The sequence below is a fragment of the Megalops cyprinoides genome, chromosome 18 (genome assembly GCF_013368585.1).
Source record: "Megalops cyprinoides isolate fMegCyp1 chromosome 18, fMegCyp1.pri, whole genome shotgun sequence".
Taxonomy (NCBI): Eukaryota; Metazoa; Chordata; class Actinopteri; order Elopiformes; family Megalopidae; genus Megalops; species Megalops cyprinoides.
This window is the reverse complement of record NC_050600.1, coordinates 8,410,212-8,434,898: the sequence shown is the minus strand read 5'-3', so window position 1 is coordinate 8,434,898 and position 24,687 is coordinate 8,410,212. Positions and strand designations below refer to the sequence as shown.

Sequence of the window (24,687 nt, the reverse complement as noted above, 5' to 3'; positions counted from 1 at the left end):
GTATACAGGCCCAATATTCCTTTGAATATTCAAACCAAGTATACAAAGTAACTGTCTGTGTGTGTGTGTGTGTGTGTGTGTGTGTGTGTGTGCTTTGTGTGTGTGTGTGCATATATCATACCTTATATTAAAGTTGTTTTCACTAGGGATTGCACAGATGTGCGTATCTTTTAAACTAAATCAACAGTGTAACACATACATTCTTTTAGCCTCAGAGTCAGGCAGGTAAATCAGACTCTTTGTTCCCTGGAGACTTGCAATATCTCCTTAATTGGCTTATTTTCACATCAGTGTACTTAAATCGTGTTACAAGGGCTTTGGGGTGAGAATTGCTCTTATTGGTTTCTCTTCCTTGTGTCTGCTGTTTTAAATGCCATTGGGTAGAGTGGCCTCGTCGCCCTAACCCCCCACCCCATCTGCACACGAGCACAGGAACTCACAGAGTGACTTCAGGGTGAAATATGTTTGTTTTTCACTGTCTGTTCATAGCTCTGTGTTGCCTTTGGGGGCTAGGAGTGTTATGCAATGCCATTGTTTTCTGTTTGCACATAAATCAGGTTCAGTTATAACATTTATCTATGTTGAAAACGTGTAGCTATACTTAAAGTAGGACAGTGTCATGCTTTGTGGAGTTCCTCTAATTCTTTGAATGTAAAATTCTCCACCATCAGCCACTTGTAAAGGAAGCTTCAACTGTTTATCATTTTAATATCAGGAACCATATTTCTGCTCTGAACGTTTCAATTATGAGCCATCGTGGTAAGCAGTTGTCATATTACTGACGTATCAGCTGTTCTGAGCAGGTGTCATATTATTATTATTCATGGGTCAAATCATTCATCAACACTGAATCTCCCAGTGAAAGGGTCTGTCAGGAAACAGCCGTCAACAGCAAGGGCTGATAGGTCTGTTGTGTATGGGGAGTATTTAGGAGTGGATCACACAATGCATTACATTGCTAAATGCTAGCAATGTAGACACCCTATCCAGAGTGACTTATATTGGTTATGGTATTTTTACAATGTTATCCATTTATACAACTGGATACTTACTGAGATGAGTCTGGGTTATGTACCTTGCCCAAGGGTACAGCAGTAGTGCTCCAGCAGGGAATCGAACCCGCAACCTTTCGGTTATGAGTCCTACTCCTTGCCACAATGCTACACTGCCACCCCCATGGTGGGGTTTTGGGGGTGATGCCACATGGGTGGGGATTTTAATTTTGAGGAACGGGAGCCTGTACAGCAGTATACAGCAGCATATGGGTCTGGTCTGTGAAAGCAGAGGACGGTGTGTGTGCCTCTCCGCTGCCGGGCACATGGAGCTCGGGGCTTCCTCCCCTGCCAGCGCGGGGAGATGGGAGCAGACGCACCTGACGTCTTAATCAGGCAGCGGCGGGCGCCGTGTCGGGACGGGGGAGGGACGGTAATTGGCTGTCTGGCTGATGGTGGCACCACGCCCGGGGTGGGGGGGGGGGGCAGGGGGGGGAGAGGCCGGTCACACGCCGGCAGGATTCATCTCAGGCAGCACACACGGCGCGGCAGCCAGGGATGAGAGAGACACCACAGGGAGTTCAGTGCGGCTCAGCGCTGCAGCAGCCTGGAGCACCCCTGTCTCTCTCTCCCTCACGCACTCTCTCCTGTGTGTCTCTTGCCCTCTCTCTCTCCCTCTCTCTCTCTCTCTCTCTCTATCTCTCTCTCTCTCTCTCTCCCTCTCCCTCACAAGCTCTCTCCTGCATGGTATCTCCTCATGGTATTCCTTCTTTGTCGTCGTGAGAATATTGGTACGCTCTCCACATTTCGTTTTTGGCACTCCATCGAAGGCGTATTTCCATGGTTGCCAGGTTGAGTTTTTTAGCCTCCCAACTCTCCTTTGTTGTGATCACTGCAGTGTACTGCCACAGGGGGAATTCTGTGGCAGAATTCCCACCCTCTCTCTGGGCACACAAGTGATTTCTCCTGGTATTGTCTACCTCCACCCACCCAGCCTCACCATAGATAATACTCCGTTACACTCTGAACTATTGATCATGACATGCACTCACTCATTCGCATCATTGTGAAATCATGCATTTCACCAGAGTATGTACATAACATTGAGATCATAATTTTAGTATTAAAGTATTTTAATGCAGTAAAGTAATGACTATAATTTCAGTTAAAATAGCACCAGCTACAGACTATGTAGGAACAGTTAATTCTCCAAAAGAGAGTAAACTGTACTGAACCACTTAAAACGAGAGATAGCCATACTATACTCCTCTCTCAAATCCCAACAAATTTTACCTTAGTATAAAGTTATACTTTTTTAAACTCCAGCTTGGAGCTCAGTTAAGTGAATGCTTTTCTAACTCCCAACAGATGGTTAACCTTCGTGTAACATTTTTTCAAACCCCAGAATAGCGTCCTCCTTTTTTAATTCCAACAGAGTTAACCACAGTGTACCAGTTTCTCGCATACAACAGAGAGTTAGTCATGCCGTACCTCTCAAATCCCAGCAGAGAACTTCAGCGAGCTGCAAGTTCCATAAATGATACGGCACATCCGAGGGAGACCCTTTCAGACTTGAAGTCCCAGATGTCTCTCCTGTGTGAGGGTCTCTCCTGCACTTTTTGTTAGTAGCTTTTTGTTATTTGTTAGTTTTGCTGTCTGTCTGAAGTCCACTGCATTCATTTCCCAGCCCTTTTACTCTTTTGTTATAGTGTAGATGTGGATGCTGGGGAGAGTGGAGAAGTGGAGAGACCTCCAGCTCCATGGTGATATCAGTCACTCAGATGCAGGACCATGCCAGGTGGAACAGCATGAGAGATCCCTGTGACAGAGAAAATACAAGGGAAAGGTTGCCGATATTCTGGTGCTCAAGGAGAGGATAAAAATTACTTATAAGTACAGAAAATAGGATTTCTGGTAAATCTTGGGTTGTGTGTCTGTGTGTGAGTGTGTGTATGTGGATATGTTAGTTTTTATATGTGTGTAAACCGCTGTGTTTTTGTGCCTGAGTGTTTTGCTGCATGCATGTGTGTGTGGGAGTTGGTGTTAAGCGTCTCACAGGGTTCTTTTTTTTTAATTAGACATTTCGTGAGTCCCATCAAGAGCTTCTGTTCACCCACACATGCACATGCACAAGCACACACACACACGCTCATGCACACACACACACACACACACACAAACACGCGTATGTGCATGCTCACACGCACACACACACACACAGATCCCAATGACGAACACAGACTCTTGGACTAGTTAATGAATACCTGTTACGCAGATGAGTGATGTGAGCAGATACGCTATGACTCAGTCCCCACACAGACTGAGAGCAACAGAGGTGAGACGGGAGTTTCTGAGAAGTGTCTCCGCGTGGGCCGAAATCCGCAGGGTGCTGAGATCCAAACCCACTTATTCATCACCTCACAACCGAGAGTGCAGACGGCACCTTTAATTAGTAGGAACGGGATGTTTGTATAGTACCACCGGGAATCAGGATCAGATGTAAAGTTGCCTAAACAAACACAGCCATCAGCTGTTTTCACTCAGGGGTGATGAAAGCCGAGCTTGTTTTGTTAGTCTTCCTTTAGGTGGTGTGGTGCTAGCGCCTGTGCCAAGAAGAAGGAAAAATTTGCAGCTAATCAAGTCCTCCCTGCTCTGAAAAAACTGAGCGTTTTTGTTGAGCGCTTTGAGAGTGATTGTACGGGTTTAGAGGCCTGTGATGTGACATTGCTTCTGTCCCCCTTTCAGTGAATAGGCCACTGGAGCTTTGGGCTAGATCGCTTTTTATCAGCACTTTTTTTTTTTTGTGCAAAGGGCTTTTGTCGCAGCTTGCAAATTTAGGGGAAAAAAAGCGACGTTTCAGAAGTGCTGTTTTTTCACCGACAGTACCGGCGGTCCCACCGCGTGCATATTGAGTGATTTGGATGAATGGTTTGTTCAGTCGGAACGAAAGCACCTGTGCATTGGGTTTGCGCTTGATTTGTTTGTTTTCATTCACCCTTAAGCACAGGGATTGTGTTTGCTGTAATTACTCTTTTGGTTATTGTGCATGCACGCGTGTGTGTGTGGATGTGTGTGGTGTGGTGTGCGTGTGTGCTCGTGCGCGCATGTGTGTGTACACGTGTATGTGTGTGTGTATGCGCATGCATGTGTGTGGGTGGTGTGTGTGTGTACTGTATGTGTGGATGTGTCTCGGTGGTGTGCGTGGATGGTCTGTGTGTGTGGATGTGTGTGGTGTGCATGTGCGTGTGTGTGCTCGTGCGTGCGTGTGTGTGTACACGTGTATGTGTGTGTGTATGCGCATGCATGTGTGTGGGTGGTGTGTGTGTGTACTGTATGTGTGGATGTGTCTCGGTGGTGTGCGTGGATGGTCTGTGTGTGTGGATGTGTGTGGTGTGGTGTGCGTGTGTGTGCTCGTGCGCGCGTGTATGTGTACACGTGTACAAGCAGGTGCTTTTTTCCTGACCCCACTGACTGGCAGCTGCACCATGGCTGCCAAATGCTGTCCATGGTGCTGATTCTGTTGATCAGGTTCCACTGTTTGCTGTTTACCAGAGACCTGAATGCAAGGCAGCAGCAAGCAGTGGCCAGACTATCGAACCGGAGTGGTGTGAGTTTGAGTCCCTGATGGCACAGTACTGTTACATCCTTGGGCAACATGCTTCATCTCAGTTACTCCAGTGGCAGTTCAAGACCCATGGTGTCAGTGGGATACAGAATATGGGAGCTATGAAAAGAGACTGTGTCCTGATGAATTCTTCTTTTTCTTAACTTTATTTGGCAGATGGCCTCACCTTCTGTCTCTGAGAGCTAACATTGATCCCGCAGTCATCTGTATGTATCACCTCACTGTATGCTCTGTGTCTCCTACACTTCTGAAATTCAGAGGGTACATAAGGTGAGAGAGAGTGAGGGTAGATGGTGCGCTAAACTTTTTTTGCTCACTTCTCTAAAACCCAATCTCTCACCAAATGATCTCTGCTTCCAAAACTTTCTGTGAAATTGTGCTGGCGTCAATGTAAAGCATAAGTTCAAGGTGCGTTTTGAGCTGAGTAGATGAGCTGAGAGTGGGGGAGTGTTGTACACCACATTACATTATCATTAGTCATTTAGCAGATGTTCTTATCCAGAGCGGCTTACATAGGTCACAGTTCTTACGTTATCCATTTATACAGCTGGATATTTACTGAAGCAATTGTGGGTTAAGTGTCTTGCCCAAGGGTACAACAGCAGTGCCCCAGTGGGGAATCAAACCAGCAACCTTTTGGTTAAAAGCCCTGCTCCTTAATACTACACTACACTGCTGCCCAGACCTTACCAGTACAGGGACAAAGAGAGGGAGAGCCGCATAAACAGCCACTGGCCGACAGCCCTCCTGGCCTGCAGATGTTTATCAGATCTGAGGGTGTCCTGAGGAGGACGGCTGGGAGGATTTTTGTTGTCACGGTCGGCGGTCGCCTGTGTAAAAAAGAGAGAGAGAAAAGAGTGCCTTGTAATGAATCACTGGGACTGCTGTCTCCCTCTCGGCGACACGCTGGCTCATGCTCCAACCCCCCCAACCCCCCGTCGTCTCAGAGGACTCCCGGCTCTAATTGCGAGCTTCAGCGGGCGGCCCCCCTGACCGTTGCCGCGGCGCCCTGGGCCGACATGCTGTGGTTTCCTGGGCTGCTTGTTGTGACACGTCGTTTACCGACGCCAGCTACAGCAATTAGTCACCGTCTCCTGCATCCTCTGCAGTGAGTCTCCTTCCGCGCTTCCCCCCCCCCACGCTCGGCGACTCCCCGCCGTAATCACAAGTCACCGTAGCAACCTGCTCAGGAGCATTCACTTCTGGGAGCAGCGCGTAATCCATGCACGCTGCACACCACACCGCAACCCTCGGGGTTTGCGGGTTTGAACCCCAGATTGGAACCTGCAGTCGGGAGCCCTTGGGCGCGGGACTTTACACCGGCTGCTGCAGTTGGAGTCCGGTCATATAAATGTGTAACTAACAGGATGTGAGAGTGTAAGTACTGTGAATCTGGTTGGATGAGACCTCCCGCTAGGCTAGCGCGTAACCTGTCAGGATTGCTGCGCGGGATGTTTCTGTGGAGGGTTTGTGAACTGCCTCTTTCATCTGCCAGGCCCATGCTGGCTCTGTTCATGGATCAGTGGAGGTAAATGACTTCCTGTTTGATAAACAACCACATGTGGCCCTCGGATGAAATGAAGACCCTCGTCCCTCTCTCTGCAGTGAAACAGTGGGACTTCATCAGCATGATAATAGAGGCTTATTATGCATTGCCCAATTATACCTGCTTTCCATTGTCATTACTTCCACATTGTGGAAGTACTGGCGTTAAACACATTGAAATGACTCCTGTGTATCAAAATAAGGTTGCCGTGTACTCACAGAATAGGGCATTTTTGCAATGTAATCTGTGCCCAACTCTTGTTGCCTGGTCTGTGGTTCAGTGAACAGGGCCATTGGCATTCTATTTGCTGCAGCAGGTACACGTGTGTGTGTGTGTGTGTCTGTGTGTGTGTGTGTCTGTATATGTGTATGTGTGTGCGCGCCTGTGTGCATGAGTGCGTGATCATGTATGCCTGCACCTATCTGTGTATTTAAATGTATGCATTAATATGTACTTGAGGTCGTGGGTGACGGAAGGCGTGTTCAAGATTTAATTGCACACATCAGCTGGGAATGCAATTAGATGGCGTGGGTCATGAGGAGCTACTGCAGAAAGACACTGGAGTAACTCCTGTATAACTAAATGCAAATTGCACACACTGTGGGAGTTACAAAATAAGAGTGTGTGTAACCTGAAAAAGACGTGAGCGTAATAGTTGATGCAAGTCTATCTTGATGATCTAGACATTGTGCCAAAGCCGTAAGAAGCAAAAAGTGTCAATTATAAATCAAAGGATGATGTCAATATCTTGATCAGACTACAATTGAAGTAGTGTGTCCTTTTCTGGGAACCACGTCATAAAAAAGTACATTAAAGTTCTTGAAAAGGTAGAGAGAAGGGCAACAAGACTGATTCCAGTTAACAAATGTAAAAGTTATGAAGAGAGACTCAAGATCTTTTTATCTTGATGAACTGGGGAACAGGAGAATCTAAATTGTTTAAAAGCAGACAACAGAAGCTATTTCAAGGTAAGCTCTGTCGGCAGAACAAGATGTAAAGGTAAATATACTGATATCAGGAATTTTTTTCTTTCACTGAGAGTTACAAATATGTGGAGTAACTTGGCAGGAAATGTAGTGGGAACAGAGACCCTTACATTGCTTGACTGCTTATTGTCAACAGTTATCACAGTTACGCACTGATATTGTGACATTATATGTTCAATAGATAAGTGCTCTATGCATACAAAGTTATTGGAAAGGTTACAGCCACATGAATAGATAGAATAGGTACGGCATACCTTTATAACAGTGCTTTTCATCCAACATTCTAAAAGAGCTTTACACTGAGGAGTAGGCTGTAACTTACAATATAGGCGATAACCACCAATGATTGAAGTATTTATCATTTTAGAAGGGATTATTAATTAAGGTGGACAGCAGATTCTATTTCTTTCTGATTCAGTGAACAGAGCCAAAAGCCACTAGTGGATATTAGAGGAAAATTTCCCATTGGCACTGGAAAGTATTTCTTCATTCAGTGTATAATAACTGCATTGAACACAGTAACTTAATGTGATTTGTAGTCGATTCAAAGACCTCCCACAAACTCCATGCAGTCTAAACTAGTAATGTTTTCAGGGTCAGCCTTAATCATTTGGTAAGTTGTCAGGGAAACAGAAATTTCATTAAAAGGCAGTAGGTAGTATTTATTTGCTTGGCAGATCTTATCCAACTTTGTAAATAGCACCTGAAGTACAGGGTACTGAAGCAGTTCAGGCTTCTCTTAAGGGCACAAAAGAATTTCTGGAAATTGTGACTAATTCCAAACCACTACACCAGCGTGGCAGGACCCTCTGTAGGTAGGCAGGGGCATCGTAGGTACGCGAGTTCATGGGAGTTTATGCACTTCAGGTTCTTTGTTTTTGTATTTTGCTTTAGCGATCTGTGTAGCAGAGCTGCGGGTCTTGGCATCATAGCCATCAAACGTCCATGCAGGAAGGATCCATTGTTGGACTGGGGCCAAACTGTGGTTTAGGTGAAGAGAGAGAGAGAGAGAGAGCCTTTTGTGAACAGGTGACATGGAATAACATGAAAGGTTATACAAATCAGAGCGTTCTAGAATGATGTTGTGCAATTTATCTTTCATGAAATCCGGTGTTTAGGCTAAGTTTTTGCATTTTAAAGTAGGGGTTATGCATTTGACTGCATCTTAAATGCATGATCATTTTCATGCTTATTTTTATCATTATCAGCCATTCGAGTGAAGAATAAATATTTAATGCAGCAATAAATGATATTCAGACAGCAGAAGCTCAAAGAACCCTTTCATGTAGATTTCCTATACAGTAGTGGTTTTATCACTGGCCTTTGAGCCCTTGGATTTGAATTGCTTTCCTCCACAATTCTAGAGGTGAGTCAGGCTGGGGGCAGACCATACAAAAAATAATATTATGAGAATATTTTAATATGTTTTTAATATATTAGTGTGTTTTCTCCTGGAGAAAAGCAAGCTCATGAGTGTCCATCTTTGATCTTTGGCAGAATCCCTTGGGCCCTCTTTGGGTGTGCATGGAACTCCACAGCATGGGTCAAATTCTGCCCAATCACAGCACTCTGATGGGTCTCAGGGGCTGGATCTCTATCCTAGAGATGTATGCACTTTCCTTTCATATATTTTTATAATGCTAATTGCAAATAACATGGAGCTCATTATCAACGGTTTGATAAGAGTTTGTACATATGATTAAATCTGAGTTCAGTCATTGCAAAACAAGGCTAACTGGTATGGTCTCTGCAGTCTGAAAATGTGTGTGTATGTGTGTGTATACAAGTGTACATATCTGTGTGCATATGTGCATATTTCTCTGTTTATGTACTGCCCACTGATTGGCTTTGAATTACATAAATAACAGTGGTGTACTGGAAAAGCTTCTCAGCAGATGATTAGCACTAAAGCAAATATAACAGTGTAGAAGTGGAGCAGAGTGACTAGCCCATGTGTTGCATGTGAGTCACACAAAGGCAGAACATTGAGTGGTGAGCACTCAAGTTACATCAAGGAAGGATGTATGATGTTTCAGTGAATTGCCTAGCTTTTTTTTCCTGTGTGGTTGGCTGGTGGCTGTGCAGCGTGCTGTAATTTGAACTCAAGGACAGTTGCAGCGTCTTTCTTGATATGTGGAAGATGCTCCTCACATCCTCCTCCTGACTAGCTGCTGTCGGCAATCGTCAATATTTTCATTATTCACACGGGTGCTGTGAGAAACTGCCCATATTAACAGGAATTGACATTTTGCAAGAAAAGAACATTTTTGAAAGCTTGTGGAAAAACATTAAAAAAACCCCTAATGCTGCAAATGCAATTACCCGCTGAAACCGTTGATTTTTTCCAGCCAAACGTCACTGCTTTGCCAACGTGCCTCAAAGGTTTGAGGGGAAGTCATTTGACAGATGAAAATACAGAACCGTCAAAAAAAAACCAGCCCTTCTCCATTTCCCTGGCAGAATGGAATATCGGGTAGCAGAGGCTCCCTTAAAAGAGCAAACCAACAGAGCAGTCAGCACTCACAGAGATGAGTGGTAATGAATGAACGCTATCTACGGGGCTCAGAAACTCTCTGCTCCTACCCAAAGGTCCTCATGCGGATGTCATTTAGATAAATGTTCCCAATTAGTGCTCTGTCATCCTGTATTAATTTGGGACAGCGGGTAGAGCGTGGGCATGCGGCGTTGCCAGGCGCGTGCGCTGGGTTCCGCCAGAGCCTGGGCCAATCAGATTACGCCGAGAACACTCGCCAGGCCGTGACGTTCTGGCATTCGCGGACCCACGCGTGGAGAGCACTCGAGGTCCTGGGTCTGTGCGGAGGAGAGGCATTCAGCTTCGATCAGGTCTCATTTTTTGCATTTTTATGTTGTCAGAGCCGGTCCCGTCCCACTGTTGTCTTTAGTCTCAAGCATTTTCTTTGATAATAACGTGTCACCTTTGTAATCAGCACTGCTAACGATGCGGCTCTCCAAGGTGCACTACAGTTCCAGACTCCTTGAGTCCTTTCATAAAGGCATTACTGCTGCCGCAGTGCTGCCATTTTTAAATGATCTGCAAAGATCCATGGAGGCAATAAGTCACAGAATCAAGGTAAGTGCAGAGATAGAGGATGAACGGCCACGCAGCTTGTAGGACCTTTCCATTGTGTGATGGGTTTTGGAATATTTTTTTTTTTTCCCAGAAACTGTGGCCATTAACGCAAAAGAATTTCAAAGGCCGACACTGTCAGTCCCCGCTGACACTCTGAAGTTTGGGTTACAGTTCTACTCATTAGCCAAGCTGAGATGCCTTTTTAGGCAGCCGCGGAGTGACGGAGACGGAGGTGAGGGATGCTGAGCTAATCCAGGCCGCCGCTGCCGCCGCCACAATGACTCACGGTAACACCTTTCGCCCTCTCCACGCTCGAGAGGCTCTCCACGCATCCGAGTGCCTTCGTTCTCCTGCCATTAACGCTACCCGAGACCCCAGGGCTGCCAGGTGGGCGAAGCTCCGTGCAGACGTCCCTCTAATTTACAACCCCCGCAGGGCAACTGTGACGAGCCAGCCAGGATCGCCGCATTAATCCCCCTCCAGTTTACAATTATACGATTGAGGAGCAAGGGAAAAAAAAGAGAAGTAGTTCTGACTTCTGCCGAAGGAAATTTCTACATGAATCTCTGTCTGCAGTACAGGCAAGGTGATACTGCTCTTTTGTGGAGAAACTCTTTATGAGTATAGATAATATGCATGAAGCATATGGCTATAAAAAGAGCTTGTTCTTTGTATAGAAAAAGAGATCAGATACATCCTGATAACTTACAGGCAGTGCTCATGTTTTGCTGGCCAGTAAACAAAACATGAAATAAGTAATGATTGAATTTATTCCCCTTTGTGGAAGAAAATGATTTGTTTTATATTTATTGATTATTTAACAGATGTTATGCTCCTCTGAGAGACCCAGGTCATGAACAATTTGCATATTTATGGTGTCAGAATTTTATAGGGCTTTGGAAATTGTGAAGGAAATGAATGCAGAAAATCGAATATCACCTTGATGATATCACCATGATTATGAGGGAAACTTTCATTGTAATTTAGTCCAGGCGTCTGTACTGATCAATGGAATGTGATATTGCTCAAATAAAATTAATTTCCTTCGGCCGAATTTCTCTAACACAATAGCTGGTTCTTTGAAAACACACATATGTAACTAAGTCACATAATATGCATGAAATTTTGACCTATGGCAAAAAGAAAAAAAATGATTGCTGTGATCCTTGATTCTCTTGTAATAGGTTTTGAATCCTGTGAGACAATACACAGAAAGGGAATATGGATCAGACCTAGCACATATTCTCAAAGAAAGCTTATGGGGCAAACCCTGATTCTATAGTTTCAAGGGTGATGGCATGTTAACAAGGTATATTAAAAATATACCCCCCTTCAATTTTCAAAAATAAGCAGCAAATTTAGAGGGAAATTTAGAGGGGGTTTGTGGTCAGAACAGACCTGGCCACCCCCACTCTCTGTACATCTCAGGAATGGGAGGACCACCAGTATAAAAGCTCAAGCTTCATTAACCGATTCGCCACCGTACATGTGACACACATGAAAGGCCGCTTTGAACTTTGTGGTACAAATGTTTTGTTCTGCACCCCTGCAAAGACACGCTGTAAAGATGGAGAGTGATAAAGGATAAAAGTGAGTGCTGTTGGACAGGGCTGTTTGGACAGCTGTCGGTCAGGAGACAAAGCGAATGTGCCACCGTCATAGTTGTATTCCTGTCATGTGCCCTGACAGAGGGCTGCTAATGCACACTCGGGAGCCGGGCGGGAGGGAAGGTGGTGGTTGGGGGGGTGGGGTTAGGGGGGTGGTCAGTCTGAGTATCAACGCGGAGCTCCTACAACTTCAATCGTGTCTGCAGGGCCCGAGAGATATGGCTAACAGACTCAGCTCTGGCTGTCAGACAGCAGTCCTTCAGTGCACTCTCGCTGGGTTTCAAGCCTGCATTTGGGGCTGTTTGCACAGCCGCTGCGGGGAGGGAGGGGATCACAATCACATTGTGAACTTAGTCTAAATGGAAAGTGCCTCCATTAAAATGAGAGCCTCAGACACACACATAAAAAAAAAAAAAAGTTACATTCACAGTTATGTGTTGTTCACTATTTTTAGGACGCATGTTCAAATGGACCAGTAATGAGTCTGAAGAGATATGTTATGTCACAGAATGCAATCTAATCAGAACAAACAAATAACATGAAAAGGACCCGAGGGAGGTTTCATGCACAGGCCCTGTTGCTGCCTCTTAGTCTGATGTTTTTTGCTCCAATAGTTCTACATACTTTTTGCCCACGGATCTCCTAAGCAGGATCCTGAGTTTCTCCATTCGCTCCTTTTGAATGTTACAATGGATGCTTTGAGCTCAGAGGTGGCAACTTCATTTGCTCACAGTGTCATAGAATGGAACAGTAAATCACCCTTTGCTAATGATCTCATTCAAAACAGGAAAAAAAAAAGAAATCAAATGATCTTGCTACCATATGGAGTTGCATCGATGACATTTTATCAGTTCCAAGTTCTTATACTCTACTAAGACGGGCAGTGCTTCTTGCTGATTGTACCTTTTGTCAGTAAATTGCTTCATTTGCAATATTCTCTCTACAGTAGAGAGTGAAGGAAAAAAAAGCTCAGATTTTGCTAATAGTCATCCCTCGCATTTATCTCTTGTTTGCATATTAGCCTTTCAGACCTGCTGTGGATCATTATCTAAGTGGGTGATCTGGTATGGAGCACTCTCTGTTATGATGTATGGCTGCAGGAGGGTGATCTAGGCTTAGAGTGCAATGAATGAAACATGTTTGTGAACAGCCCCAGAGAGTCTCAGGGCTGTCTATGCTAACCCATGGCTTTAGTGCCTACAGTGAGGGTATCTGCACACCAAGATGAGCCACAGAACCTTTGAAATGAATGAAACTCCCCATGCAATTGCTATTAGTGAGCATAGCAGGCCAACACCTTCTAACGTGTTTGAGTCTCCCTGTAAGTTTACAGGCCCCCGGTGCAGCTCAGTGAAATACAGATGGGTTGTTAGGGCAACAGAAACTGTGGTATCAGAGAAGGCGTTGTGGGAACCTTGGTACGCTTAGAGTAGCAAGACGCAGTGACACCTGTGGAAGGAACGATGAGGTCATTGCACTGTTTGCATCAACTACTCAGGTCGTGAATGCTGAGGTGTCCAGTCTGAAGCTCTTCCAGGGAAATGGAGAGTGTACAGTACTGTCTGTGCATGGAGACCATCGGGGTCACAAGAGGGTGCACTGTCTGTACATGGAGGCCAATAGAGGCACAGGATGGGATAATGTCTGTGTACGTTGGCCAATAGGGGTCACAGGAGGGCATACTGTATGTATCCTGTAGCCATTGTGGTCACAGGAGGGCACAGCATACTGTATGCACTCTGAAGCCATCACCGGTCACAGGTGGACAAAGCCCCTATTCAAAACAATTGGGGACATCCTCCATCCTATACATTTAGAAGTCTTTACTGGCTTGCTGAACCCCAGTCTCTCCCCCCGGCTCCTTCATGACTGTAATCTAGGTGTTTGCATTTGCATTTACCTTTATTCATTTGGCAGACTTCACTTATCCAAATCGACTTACAAGTGAAGAAGAGTACAACACAAGAAAATAGCCATGGGTAGTCCAGTGGCTTGTCTACTCCCAGAGAATGAATGGACGCAATAAAGCACCTGATGATGTTTGCGCTTGGAGCCCATCGAAGTGTAGAAGTTCATAGGGGTAATAACTGATTTTTATAGGCCTGACCTGTGTCTCTGCTCCTTTTACTGTCAGTAATCTGTGTCCCACTGTTAAAAAAAATCACAGATCGATATTGAAACCTTCTGTCTTGTAAATGTCGGGGTAGTAAAATATTCCCATATGGAGGCACTTTGATACCTGTTCATCTGTGAGAGTCTCAGCTACAAGATGAGTGCTGACGCAGCCGTTTTCATCTTTTTACGGAGGACCCGAGTGTTGTTATGGAATGTATGTTAAGCCTAATTGAATTGAGGACACTGCCATAAACCTTGTTTTTTTAACAGGCTAATGGTAACAGTTGTGATGATTCATGGCCTCAACATTACATTAAAATCCTTCAGAGGGACATATTTATAGTCTCTGAATTTGTGAACTCAGAGAATCAATGCAAGCGCATGGTGTCTAAGGTATAGTAGAGAGTAAAGTACATTGATATATTGTGTAGGAACTACAGTTTTTTATTATTCTAAAATCTGGAAAATAAAAAAAAATAAAAATAAAGAAAAGCCCTTCTATGAGTAGGTGTGTCCAGACTTTTGAATGGGGCCGTATGCTTGATGACTGACTGCATTTCCCACTTATGCATTTCCCTGTTCATTTTATATATACCTGTCATTATATAAATAAAAGTTTTTCATTCTCTCTCCAACATCTTTCTTGAAGTTATTTCTGAACCCTGGAACTTTTCAAGCGACCTTCACTGTAAGAGTGGAGTGTTCTGCTGGTCCGGAAGAAAAGGCGCCCTGACAGATTTTCCCAGACAGCGATCGCTCAATCTTTTCAGTCTCATCTTAGTCCTCTGGCCCCTGTCCAGGACTGAGTTGCCAGGAAAGGTCTTCTGGGACCTCTCTCTGTGGACCAATCAGAGTAGAGTAATGCTAATTCACTATGGTCAGTAGTCCCACAGCCCACAACAGATGCTCTAATTCTCCTCTGTTCTCCAACCTTCAACCTGTTTATAATTTGAACCACTGTTTGCGTCCTGAACCTCAGGTTAAATCAGTGCCAGGGCTTGTTTTCTAGACTGCTTTGGCAGGTCTGGATCCTGAGCAGGTAATGGAGACATAAATTGCTGGATTTGGCAGACTGGGGGCTTTGGACATTATATTCCCCGAAGGTGCCTAATGAATCTAAAATATCTAATGCATTTGTCTTTCGTACTTCTTATTTCAGCTTATATTAGTCATTTATCCATTGAAGCATCTGCGGTAATATCAATATTGTTACGATTTGTGACCTGTTAGCACTACATTTAAATGGCTTAAGAATTACCTTATTTTTGTGAGTAACTCAAATACCTTCTAAATCTAATAGCTTTATTTCTGATGGACTGTATAAGGTGTACTGACAGGCCAGTGTCTATGGGTTCGCTGTTGTGCTCTAGCTGTCTTGTCTGGTATGTGTCTCAAGAATGATGTGCTTGCCTTTCGCACACCAAGTACACTCATGCAACTACTCTATTTTCTGCAAAGGAGAGATTTTTTTTTTTTGTGACTTCCTGAAATGTTTTCCCCCCACACAGCACATAAACACTACACTATGGTGCTGACGTTGCGAGTATCTGGGAGGGCAAGTAATCCATTACTGTTGTTGTGAGATAGTGCTGGAATAATAACAGTACTACGGGGCAGATTTGTTGACAGCAGTTTTTTTTACTTGTTTTAGAGCATATTTACTGCATTTAAGTACAAGCTCCCAAGACAATATGTTGTATATTAGCATTAAGGATGGGATATTTAATTTTACCCAATGATTCATTAGGTTTGCTTTCCGTTGTTTTTGGATTGTAGGTAGGGCCACACTGACATGCCCCTTTTAAGACCCCACATTTTGGCCCTGCAAGTATTTTCTTGGGTGTAACATTGTGTCTGGGTTGTTTTTATGACTGCATTTTGAAGTGTCTTGTTGTTGCATCAGGCTGATATATTCGATTTGTCTTCCTGTTGAGAGAGCGGCTCGGCAGGACCCTGACATATTAAGCCATTAAATTGGAATCACTGCCTCGCGCAGTTTAAAGAGTTCTCACTATCCCTGTTTTCTCTTCCCTGCTTGAGATGAAAATGCAGGGCCTCACCTCGAGTGTCTCACCGCCTGCACGCTTTTGGCTCCCTTTCACGTTTGCTTGTCTTCACGGGAGGGAGGAATTTCACTAACCGTCGGTGCACGGAATGACAATAACCGATCACGGTGCCTTCGTGGGGGATTAGGAGGGCCTGTCTTCCTGGCCTGCGCACGAAATCTGACCATGAACAGACACGATCGCGTATCACTCGGTTGTAACTCACAATTCCTGTTTCTTATGTGTAATCATCCTTGAATGTTCCATGTGAATTTTCTGTGTTTTTTAATATGCCCACCAAGGGCTATTCAGCTTCGAAGGCCTTTGACACAAGTATGTCATTTGACAAAATGGATGTCTGCTCCTCCATATTGGTGATTCTGTCAGGGCTTTGGCTGCTGTCACTTTCCAGAATGATCAACAGGTGGCCTCATAACTTCCTGCCAGGGTTCTCAGCTGATGCTTCCTGGGATAACCACTGGATGGCCTCACTTCCTGTTTGTTTCCTGTCTTGTTTGGTTGATTTTTTCCACCTGTATTGATTGCTTATTGTTGTCATCTATATTTTCGGTTATTTAAGCTCTGCCCTTTGACTTTCTTTTTTATTAGTCTTGAGTTGCCATGCTTTGTGTATACACTCCTGCACAAAGCTTGCTTTTGCTTCTCGAGTCTTCAGTGAAGAAAACTTTGTTTTCTTTGAACGAAACTTTGTGTCCTGAGTCATCTCTGTGTTTGGATTCACCCTGCTCCTTGTAACAGATTAAGTTTAGATTCCTTAATGGGTATCCTTAATGGGATGCATGATATTGCTGAAGCACCTGTACCCTCCAGTATGCGACTCCATTCACAGCACTTGCATGGGGTGACCTTTCTTGGTGATTTGTCTGACTGGTCAAGCCAGTAGTTCTACAGAGGAATCGGGTTTACGGAGGTGGGGTCAGTGCTATTTACACTATATGTGCACTTGGTAGACAGTGAGGGAAAAAATTAAGACATTCTCAAAGAAAGTAAAAGTTAAAAAGAGATTTCAGTCTATTGGGAGGGAAATAAAAAATTCCCTAGAGTGATAAAACAAATTTTCTGATTTAGCCCACAATACGACAAACTTTCCAATGTTGTTAGTTTTCCAATGTTATAGGTTTTATGTTGTTACATCTAAAGTAGTAAACATAGATCTCATTGGTCATGTATAATTGTATTGTCCTTAAAGTTTGAGATGGGTTGACTTCATGCATTTCTAACCATTATATCCTTACAACTACTAGCAGAACCCATGGGGTTGGGGGGAGTCAGTAGTGAAAGATTTGTTTCCACAGAGTGATGTGGCTTGTCTAAGAGTCTTAGGGCAGACTTACCTCCATGGAGAAGTTTCCTTTGGGTGGTGCTGAGAAACCATCTCAGATATGTGGGTGTGAGGGAGAGATTTGAACCCTGGTCAGAATTTTTGAGACTTGTAGAGTATGAGTACTTCAGAAACCTCATCAAAATTTCAGAGCAGAAAGGAGTCAGAGTTTGGTGAAGGGGTACCAGGCAGCTTTGTCAGAAGTGAAGATAAAAGGTGAGATGATGCTTTGATAGTTGGGTATTAATTTCCCCTCTCAGAAGCAGACAGGGTGGACTGGGATCAAGGTGTATGGCAGTCCACAAGTAAAGAGAGCAAAGGATTCTGGGATTCTGATGGGGGTATGACTGGGTCAGGCCACATTCTCTCTCAAATTCATGGAAAGTCAAGAAAAAAGTCAATTCAAGGAAGTTTTTTTTTCTTTCCTTCACACAGAGTGCAGTAATGAAGAGTTGTCTGGAACTACGGGCCAGTGTGCTGTTCCCTCTATAGAATCGAGTGCTATGGAAACCCCATGCATCAGCGGTATACAGAGGATGTAGAGTCTGCACAAGGTGTGCCAGCATGAATTTGTAAAATAGTTAAGATTGATCTGTGAATAGGTAAGGAAACAAGAAATTGACACAGTACATAAAAATCCATGCTGAAAGATAGATAGAAATGTACCTCTGCTCTTAGTGATGCGGTCTCTCTCTGAAAGCAATTATTCCATGTTCATCAAGTTAACATCCTGTCTATTAATCCTGTTGGCTGAATAGGCGTATTAAATGAGCCATCCTATTAAGTTAACATCATTATGCCACACATTTACGCTTAGAGTACAAGCCTGACGCAATCCTCCAAATGAGCGGTATTAGTTGTATAATTTTCCCTATGGCCTTTGACATTTTCTGCACAAAAAGGACATAATATGATTTTTTTTTCTTCCTAAATACAAATGGTTTTAGTGAGAGTGCATTGCAATTACACAGCGTGGATGGGAAAGGCATTTATTTTTGTGCCGTACTTCCAGAACCGTCCGCTCTGTGCTGGTGATGCTCCAGCCCGGCTCCTTTTGAGCGCTTTGCTGGGCACTCGTGAGGGCTCTGCTAATGCTCCTGGCCCTGGGCGCTTGGGGTCACTGAGTTTGGATGCCGAGATGGATCCGCAGGCACGGTGTCCGCTGCTGAGCTGGTGGTCATAACGCGAGCAATAATTAAATCCTGAAACTTTCATTTAGCCGGAGCCTTTTAGGGGCCCCTTCGATGAGGACAGGTTGTTGGCTGAGGAAGAAAAGGTAATTCAGTAAGAAACTGCTTTTTTAAACTTTTTTTTTTCTTCTTTAATGTGTGTTTTAATATCTTGCCTGCTGGCCCATCTCAACCCCAGCCTGTGAAAGAACTTCTCACACTGTCTCCATCCTTTTATAGCCCTGTGTGTAGCGCAAGCCTAGCACAGTCATTAAGTCCACCCGACATGGAAGGATACTCAGGGATACTGCTGTACCCAAGCAGGACTTTGTCTTTTGGTGGAGTTCTAGCTCTGTTTTCCTATACTACAGGTCCTTCGGGAACAAAAGATCAAATATAGTCCAAATTCCTACAAAGCAAGAAATGGAGGGAAAAAAAACTGTAGAAATAGAACAGACCTCCGTTCTATTTGCTTTAAAATAGACTACATGTAAACTAGAAGATCAAAGCATTTTACTCTGTCTGTTGCTTACGCTGTTAAATAAGTCCAGGGATGCTGAGAAATGAACACTGTTTAATTATGTAATGCTATTAGAATCTTCCTCTAGAGACTTGCTGATGTCATTCTATTTAGACACACAAGCTTTATACATTTCCTGCTTTTTGATCCATTACTGGGGGTAGTAGCTATTATTTAATATTTGCACAAAATGAATACAGCTTACCTCCAAGTCTGTATGACTGCACTGAGATACTGGCCTATTTTAATCTCAAACTGCCTGAAGATGAACTCTGTTTCTCTCTCTTCTTCTTATCTTGGGCTGTGGTTTTGTGTGTGTGTGTGTGTATGTGTGTGTGTGTGTGTGTGTGTGTGTGTGTGTGTGTCTGTGTCTGGACATCTATTTGCCAGGGTGTATGTGGGTGTGGGTGGGTGTATGTGTGTGTGTGTGTGTGTGTGTGTGTGTGTGTGTGTGTGTGTTGGGGGGGGGGGGTGCGTACATGAGTGTGCATATGTGTGTGGTGATGGCCATCTGTTAGCTCTCCCTGATAAACTGCTGACTCACTGTCAGATTCCTTTTAAACAGAATGAAACCCTGCATGTGTTGTGTTTTCCTCAGAGAGCATTCTACAAGATTTGAATGTTGACAGAAAGTCCCTGCCCCACACAGACCATGATGTCAAAATTGTGCTTAAGTGACATCTATTTCACTGAGCACAGGTTTGGGGTAATGCAGCAGGAATTGAGGTGCATGCTAATATGGACCAGGCATCGCTGGACAAATACTTTACTCCATCTCTGTTTAACAGGAATTTGACAATAAGTGCAAGCCTCCAGTTTAAAATAAATAAACACATTATTAATATTGTTGTTTAATTATATTTATATGTAAATTTTCAACTCATCCCTCAAAGACTGTGTGGTCTTATAGATAAGTGCCCTTTCCTGCCCTTTTCTGACACTTAGGTCGTAGGTTCCATCCCCAGCAGAATCTTTGCACACCACCTCTTGGCTTGGCACGTTCTGTATTTTAGAGACAGATTTGGCTAATGGCCCTGTCCAAAGGGATTGTACAAGCTCAGTGCTAAATAATACATGCCTAATTTCACATTTATATTTAATTTACATTGCCCTACTGTATCACATCATTCCCTCCATTGAACACAATGTGTGACCTCTGTTACACCATGTCTGAGCGCCTGAGATCGTTTCATTTCATCTTTTTTGGAGGTTGAAACAGAAACGCAGACCGTTTGGCTCTTCATTCACCTCAGCCACCCTCGTCGCCATTGGGGGGGGGGGAGTAAAGTGCTCCTCGGAAGCCGCGCAGAAACAGCATACTGACGGATTCAATTACTCATTCCTTCTCTCTTCCGTTAGGGCTCCGCGCCTCACCTCCTTGTACGTTGTCCTGTTTCTCCGCCACGTCTTCCCAGACCGCCTCCTTTCATGCCAGACAAAGGCGGCTGAAACACTCGCCCTCAAAACAAACAACGTATTGTCCTTTAAGGCCCCTTCTTTTTCTCTGGTTGTTGGTACAGTACAGCACACGCCTCTCTTACCATTCAGACGCTGTGGGTGAATTTGGTTCACAGTTGCAGGGTCAAGCTGAGTTTACGAATTCAGCATGACTCACAAGTATGGTCATAAACTGGGTTGGGGTTGTGGTGCTGGCAATGACGGAGGAGTTGGTTTTTGCTTTTTGCCCCCTACACGTGTGATGTAGGGGTATGAGTCTGTAAAACTGTTGGTCATAAATGTGATATTCGTGTGAAATGTGGGGCTCATGTCCGTTTGCGGAATATATCTGCCTGTGTTGCTGCACCAGAGCCTTTCATCCAACTTTTAACAAGCTGCTGTCCCTCTGCTTTCGCTTTGAATCGGTGTGTTTAAGCGTACTTGGGGACAGAGACGGGGTAAAAAGCCTCCTTTAGAAGAGACCACAACAAATACCAGATTAAAGCAGAACATGTTAATGAGTGTGTGCTGCCTTTGGTAGATAAATCCACAGCCTTCTCTATTGCAGAGAGGAGAGGAAATGCTGGCAGGGCATGAATCTGTTCGTTCAGAATAGATTAGATTTAGACTTCATAACAGATTGCTGCTGTTTATGTCATTTAAAAAGCTTTCACAAGCAGTACTCTCTTTAAAACCAGTCCATGTCTTCCATAGATGTAAAGGACACAGTCTTTTGAAGACTTTGACAGATGCCAGTACATGAGTGCACTTATGAACCAAATGATTTGGCTTTTTTTTTTGGATACAGACAGCTACATACCAGACTGCATCCATTTGGATGTGAAGATGAACGCAGACCCTTTTTGATTTTGAAATGATTTTCGTCTTTAAAACATTTAGAGTGTTCCCACTCAGAAACAGCCCCCCTCAATCACTCACAGACCTGCTGCGCAGTCTCATTCTAATGCCCTCTCTTTTCCTCTTTTTCCCTCTGTCTTTCTATCTCTTACTTTGTAGCCCCTTCTTGCATCTTTCTTTCTCTCTCTGCCTGCCTCCCAGCATCTCCCTCTCTTTCTCTCCCTCTATCGCCCTTTCAACCTGTAATTCTCCATGTGAGCTCCTTGTTAATCATACACCCAGAACCTTTACTGTTGTTTGGGGGAACCCAGTCCCTGGAGCTTCAGCGAATGAGAAATCACAAGGATCCGGCCAGTCTCAGATCAACATACCCAATCTCCTGCATTTTGTTGACATGCGCACAGATGGAGTCAATGCCAGGACACACTGTCAGCAGGAATCTGAATTGTGCCGCTCTGAGATGCCTTACATGTAAACTCAGCCCTTACCTTTGTGTGGTTTATGTTTTAGTACCACACCGAACTGGGCTGTGTCTGTGTATGACTCACCCTAATACTGTCCTGCCTAAGCCTTATTGTGTATATTTCATGGGACCACATGTCTATTTCTACTGATCAGAGGAAGCATATCTAAATTACTACATGTGACTTACGGATGTAAATTTACTTCACTAATGACTGCGTGTAAATGGTGAAGCAAGCAATACAGGTACGCAGCCCTGACAAAAGGGCCTGTCATCTGGCACATCTTAAATCCGGCCTTCCGGAGATGCGGAGAGGGAATTATTAAGGCCTTCATTAATCATTTCGGTGGCAGGGAGGAGGAAAACACAGCGTCTGCACTGCAGGGGTGGAAGCTGCTCCTGTCTGCTGTGTGAGGGTGTTAGGAGGGTGAGCTCTGCTGAGGAGATGACGCGGCAGCCACCTTCCGACAAAACAATCCCTGTCCTGAACGTGGGTGCTGTCACAGGTAATAACAGTGTCTGGGTCTCTGCCCCGTTCATCCGGGTCCGGTCTCCAGATTGGACAGCCCGTTCGCACCCCTGACACCGTCCATGGTGCAAGTCCATCTCTCTGCTCCAGACACGCCGGCCCCTACGGTTCACTGTGCACGCCGCATCCGAGCCCTGAAGTTAACATTGTTTGTGAAGTCAGCCAGCCTGCTCAAGCTGTGCTTGTTTCAGACCGCGGACGTGAATGCAAAATGTAAAAAAAAAGAAATCATCCAGGATTATGACCTTGTTTCACCTTGGCTTGATGGGAAGCATTCTCAGCAATGACACTTGTTGCCTCATCAAAAATGCATGGCTGTGAATGTTTGTTTTGTTTTGTCTTGGTTTCTTTTTTCTGTGTATGCCTTTGGTTATTTTCCATGTTGAGGCTATCTCAGGTCAGCTCTTGCCATCAGTCTTTCCTTCCAAAGAAATTGGCTAAGGGCAGCTGATAGATACAGCTTAAAGAGAGTTGGTGAGATTAGAGAAAGAGAGCATTCCTTGCGCTTGCATCAATAATCCTCTCATGTCAAGCTGGACAAAGTGTTTGACAGTAGAGACCCCTCCTACAGCCTGGGGACCCATAATGCATTGTGACAATGACACAGTTTCACATGAACGGACACCAAATTATCAGTTGCTGATTATCCAGCTCAAATTGTCAAGTGGCGTGTTGACCAACAGTCACCAACCGATGCTGCCTGAGAGAGAAACAAGGGCTTGAACGATTCTGAAACCAGAAATAGTCATAGATAGGAGATGAAAGAATTTTAAGCCTCAAGTGGGAAGTTACAAATATAGCCCAGGTTATTTACACTGTTGATCTTTTCAAAATAACCATTCTCCATATGGTTTGTATTCAGAAAAAATAAAGCATGCAGATCTCAGATTTTGATTAAATGTGTCAACCATCAGTATAGCACTTTTGATGATCGGCAATGCACTTACTCAATATGCTGGTACATCAGTTTACAGACATGGTGTCTCACTTTGGATTTGGACATTGTATTCTTGAGTCCAGAGCTCAAGCCAATTCTATACAGATGCAGTGCAGAATCACACCTCTTTATATCATCTGTATGGGTTATCCTCTTCAGTATGCCCTTCATACTAGTTGATCCACATGCTATAAAAATCAATTCATCTGTGCGGTATCAGTATGGCCTTGATTCCAAAAAACAAGCCTGCCTCCGATGGTGACTTGTCCATCACTCCTCTCTCTGTCTTTCCAGGTCCAGTGACTATGGAACCACCTACACCAAGCTCAACCTGATGCCGGGGACGACCATCGTTGTCACCAACTTCTACATTTGCCCCACCAACAAGAGGAAGGTAGGAGAAGGATGTGCTCCTCTGTCCCTGTTGTCCTCGAGGAAACAAGGGGTGGTGCACTGTCTCTTTCATTTAGCCAGCCACCAGCACACACACCGGCATATGTACCCACTGAGAACTGCAGAGAAAGGAAGACTTCCAGGGGGGGAGTGTCTATCCTCCCCACACCATGCACACACAGACACAGACACAGACACACACACACACACACACACACACACACACACACACGCTCATACACATGCACAGATGCACATACAGACACAGACACACACACACACACACACACACACACACACACACACATATTCCACCCCATCATAGACAATGTGCTTAGACTGCTATGGTCTTACTGAGGAGTGACAAGACTGAAATAAGCAATGTGCAGTCCTCTCACTGCTGAATGCTAAAATCACAGTTTTTCTTGTGACTCAGAGACCTGCCCTCTGGCTTTTCACCCCCCTCTGCTGATCTTTGTGCCAGACACCAACGGCTGTTAATTGTCTAGGAATTAAAGGACGTCATAACTTGATGGGAAAAGATTCATTTCTGTACATTTCCACAGTGAGAAGTGGGCCTTTCAATAGCTTGATCCTCTGATCTCAGAGCTCACTGTTACTAACATAGATGCTGACACAGGTACTGAAAGGAATTCCTTGTAATGTAGGCTTTTGTTTGGGTGTTGACAGACAGGGGTGTGCATGTGCTGAATGAGGTATCCTTTGTGACATCATGGATATGATAGAATTTCCCTAGTACAGTACCAGTCAAAGGTTTAGACACACCTGAATAAGATAATGAGAAAGATGCAAAGACATTTTGATCAAAAGATTATGCTTAAATGCTTGAAATTTGTTTCTTAGCACCAACTTCAATATTTATATTTGTCTATGTATGAATTTCTTTCCCGCCCAAAAATTTTATTTTTAAAAAATATTTTTTGGCTACTTTGATTAATCTAAAATATAATATAGATTGGGTCACTGCATAATTCCATTTGTGTTATTTCATAGTTTTAACATCTTTACTAT

The 24,687-nt window shown here is 44.2% G+C and overlaps 1 protein-coding gene across 3 annotated transcripts in view; it reads left to right on the top strand.

Moving 5' to 3' along the window:
* Positions 1–24,687, top strand: part of sorcs2 (sortilin-related VPS10 domain containing receptor 2) — a 231,981-nt gene that overhangs the window by 93,977 nt on the left and 113,317 nt on the right. For all 3 annotated transcript variants that reach the window (XM_036551169.1, XM_036551168.1, XM_036551170.1), the window contains exon 3: positions 23,557–23,656. In XM_036551169.1, coding sequence (XP_036407062.1) covers positions 23,557–23,656 — 100 coding nt within the window. The remainder of the gene's footprint in view (positions 1–23,556; positions 23,657–24,687) is intronic.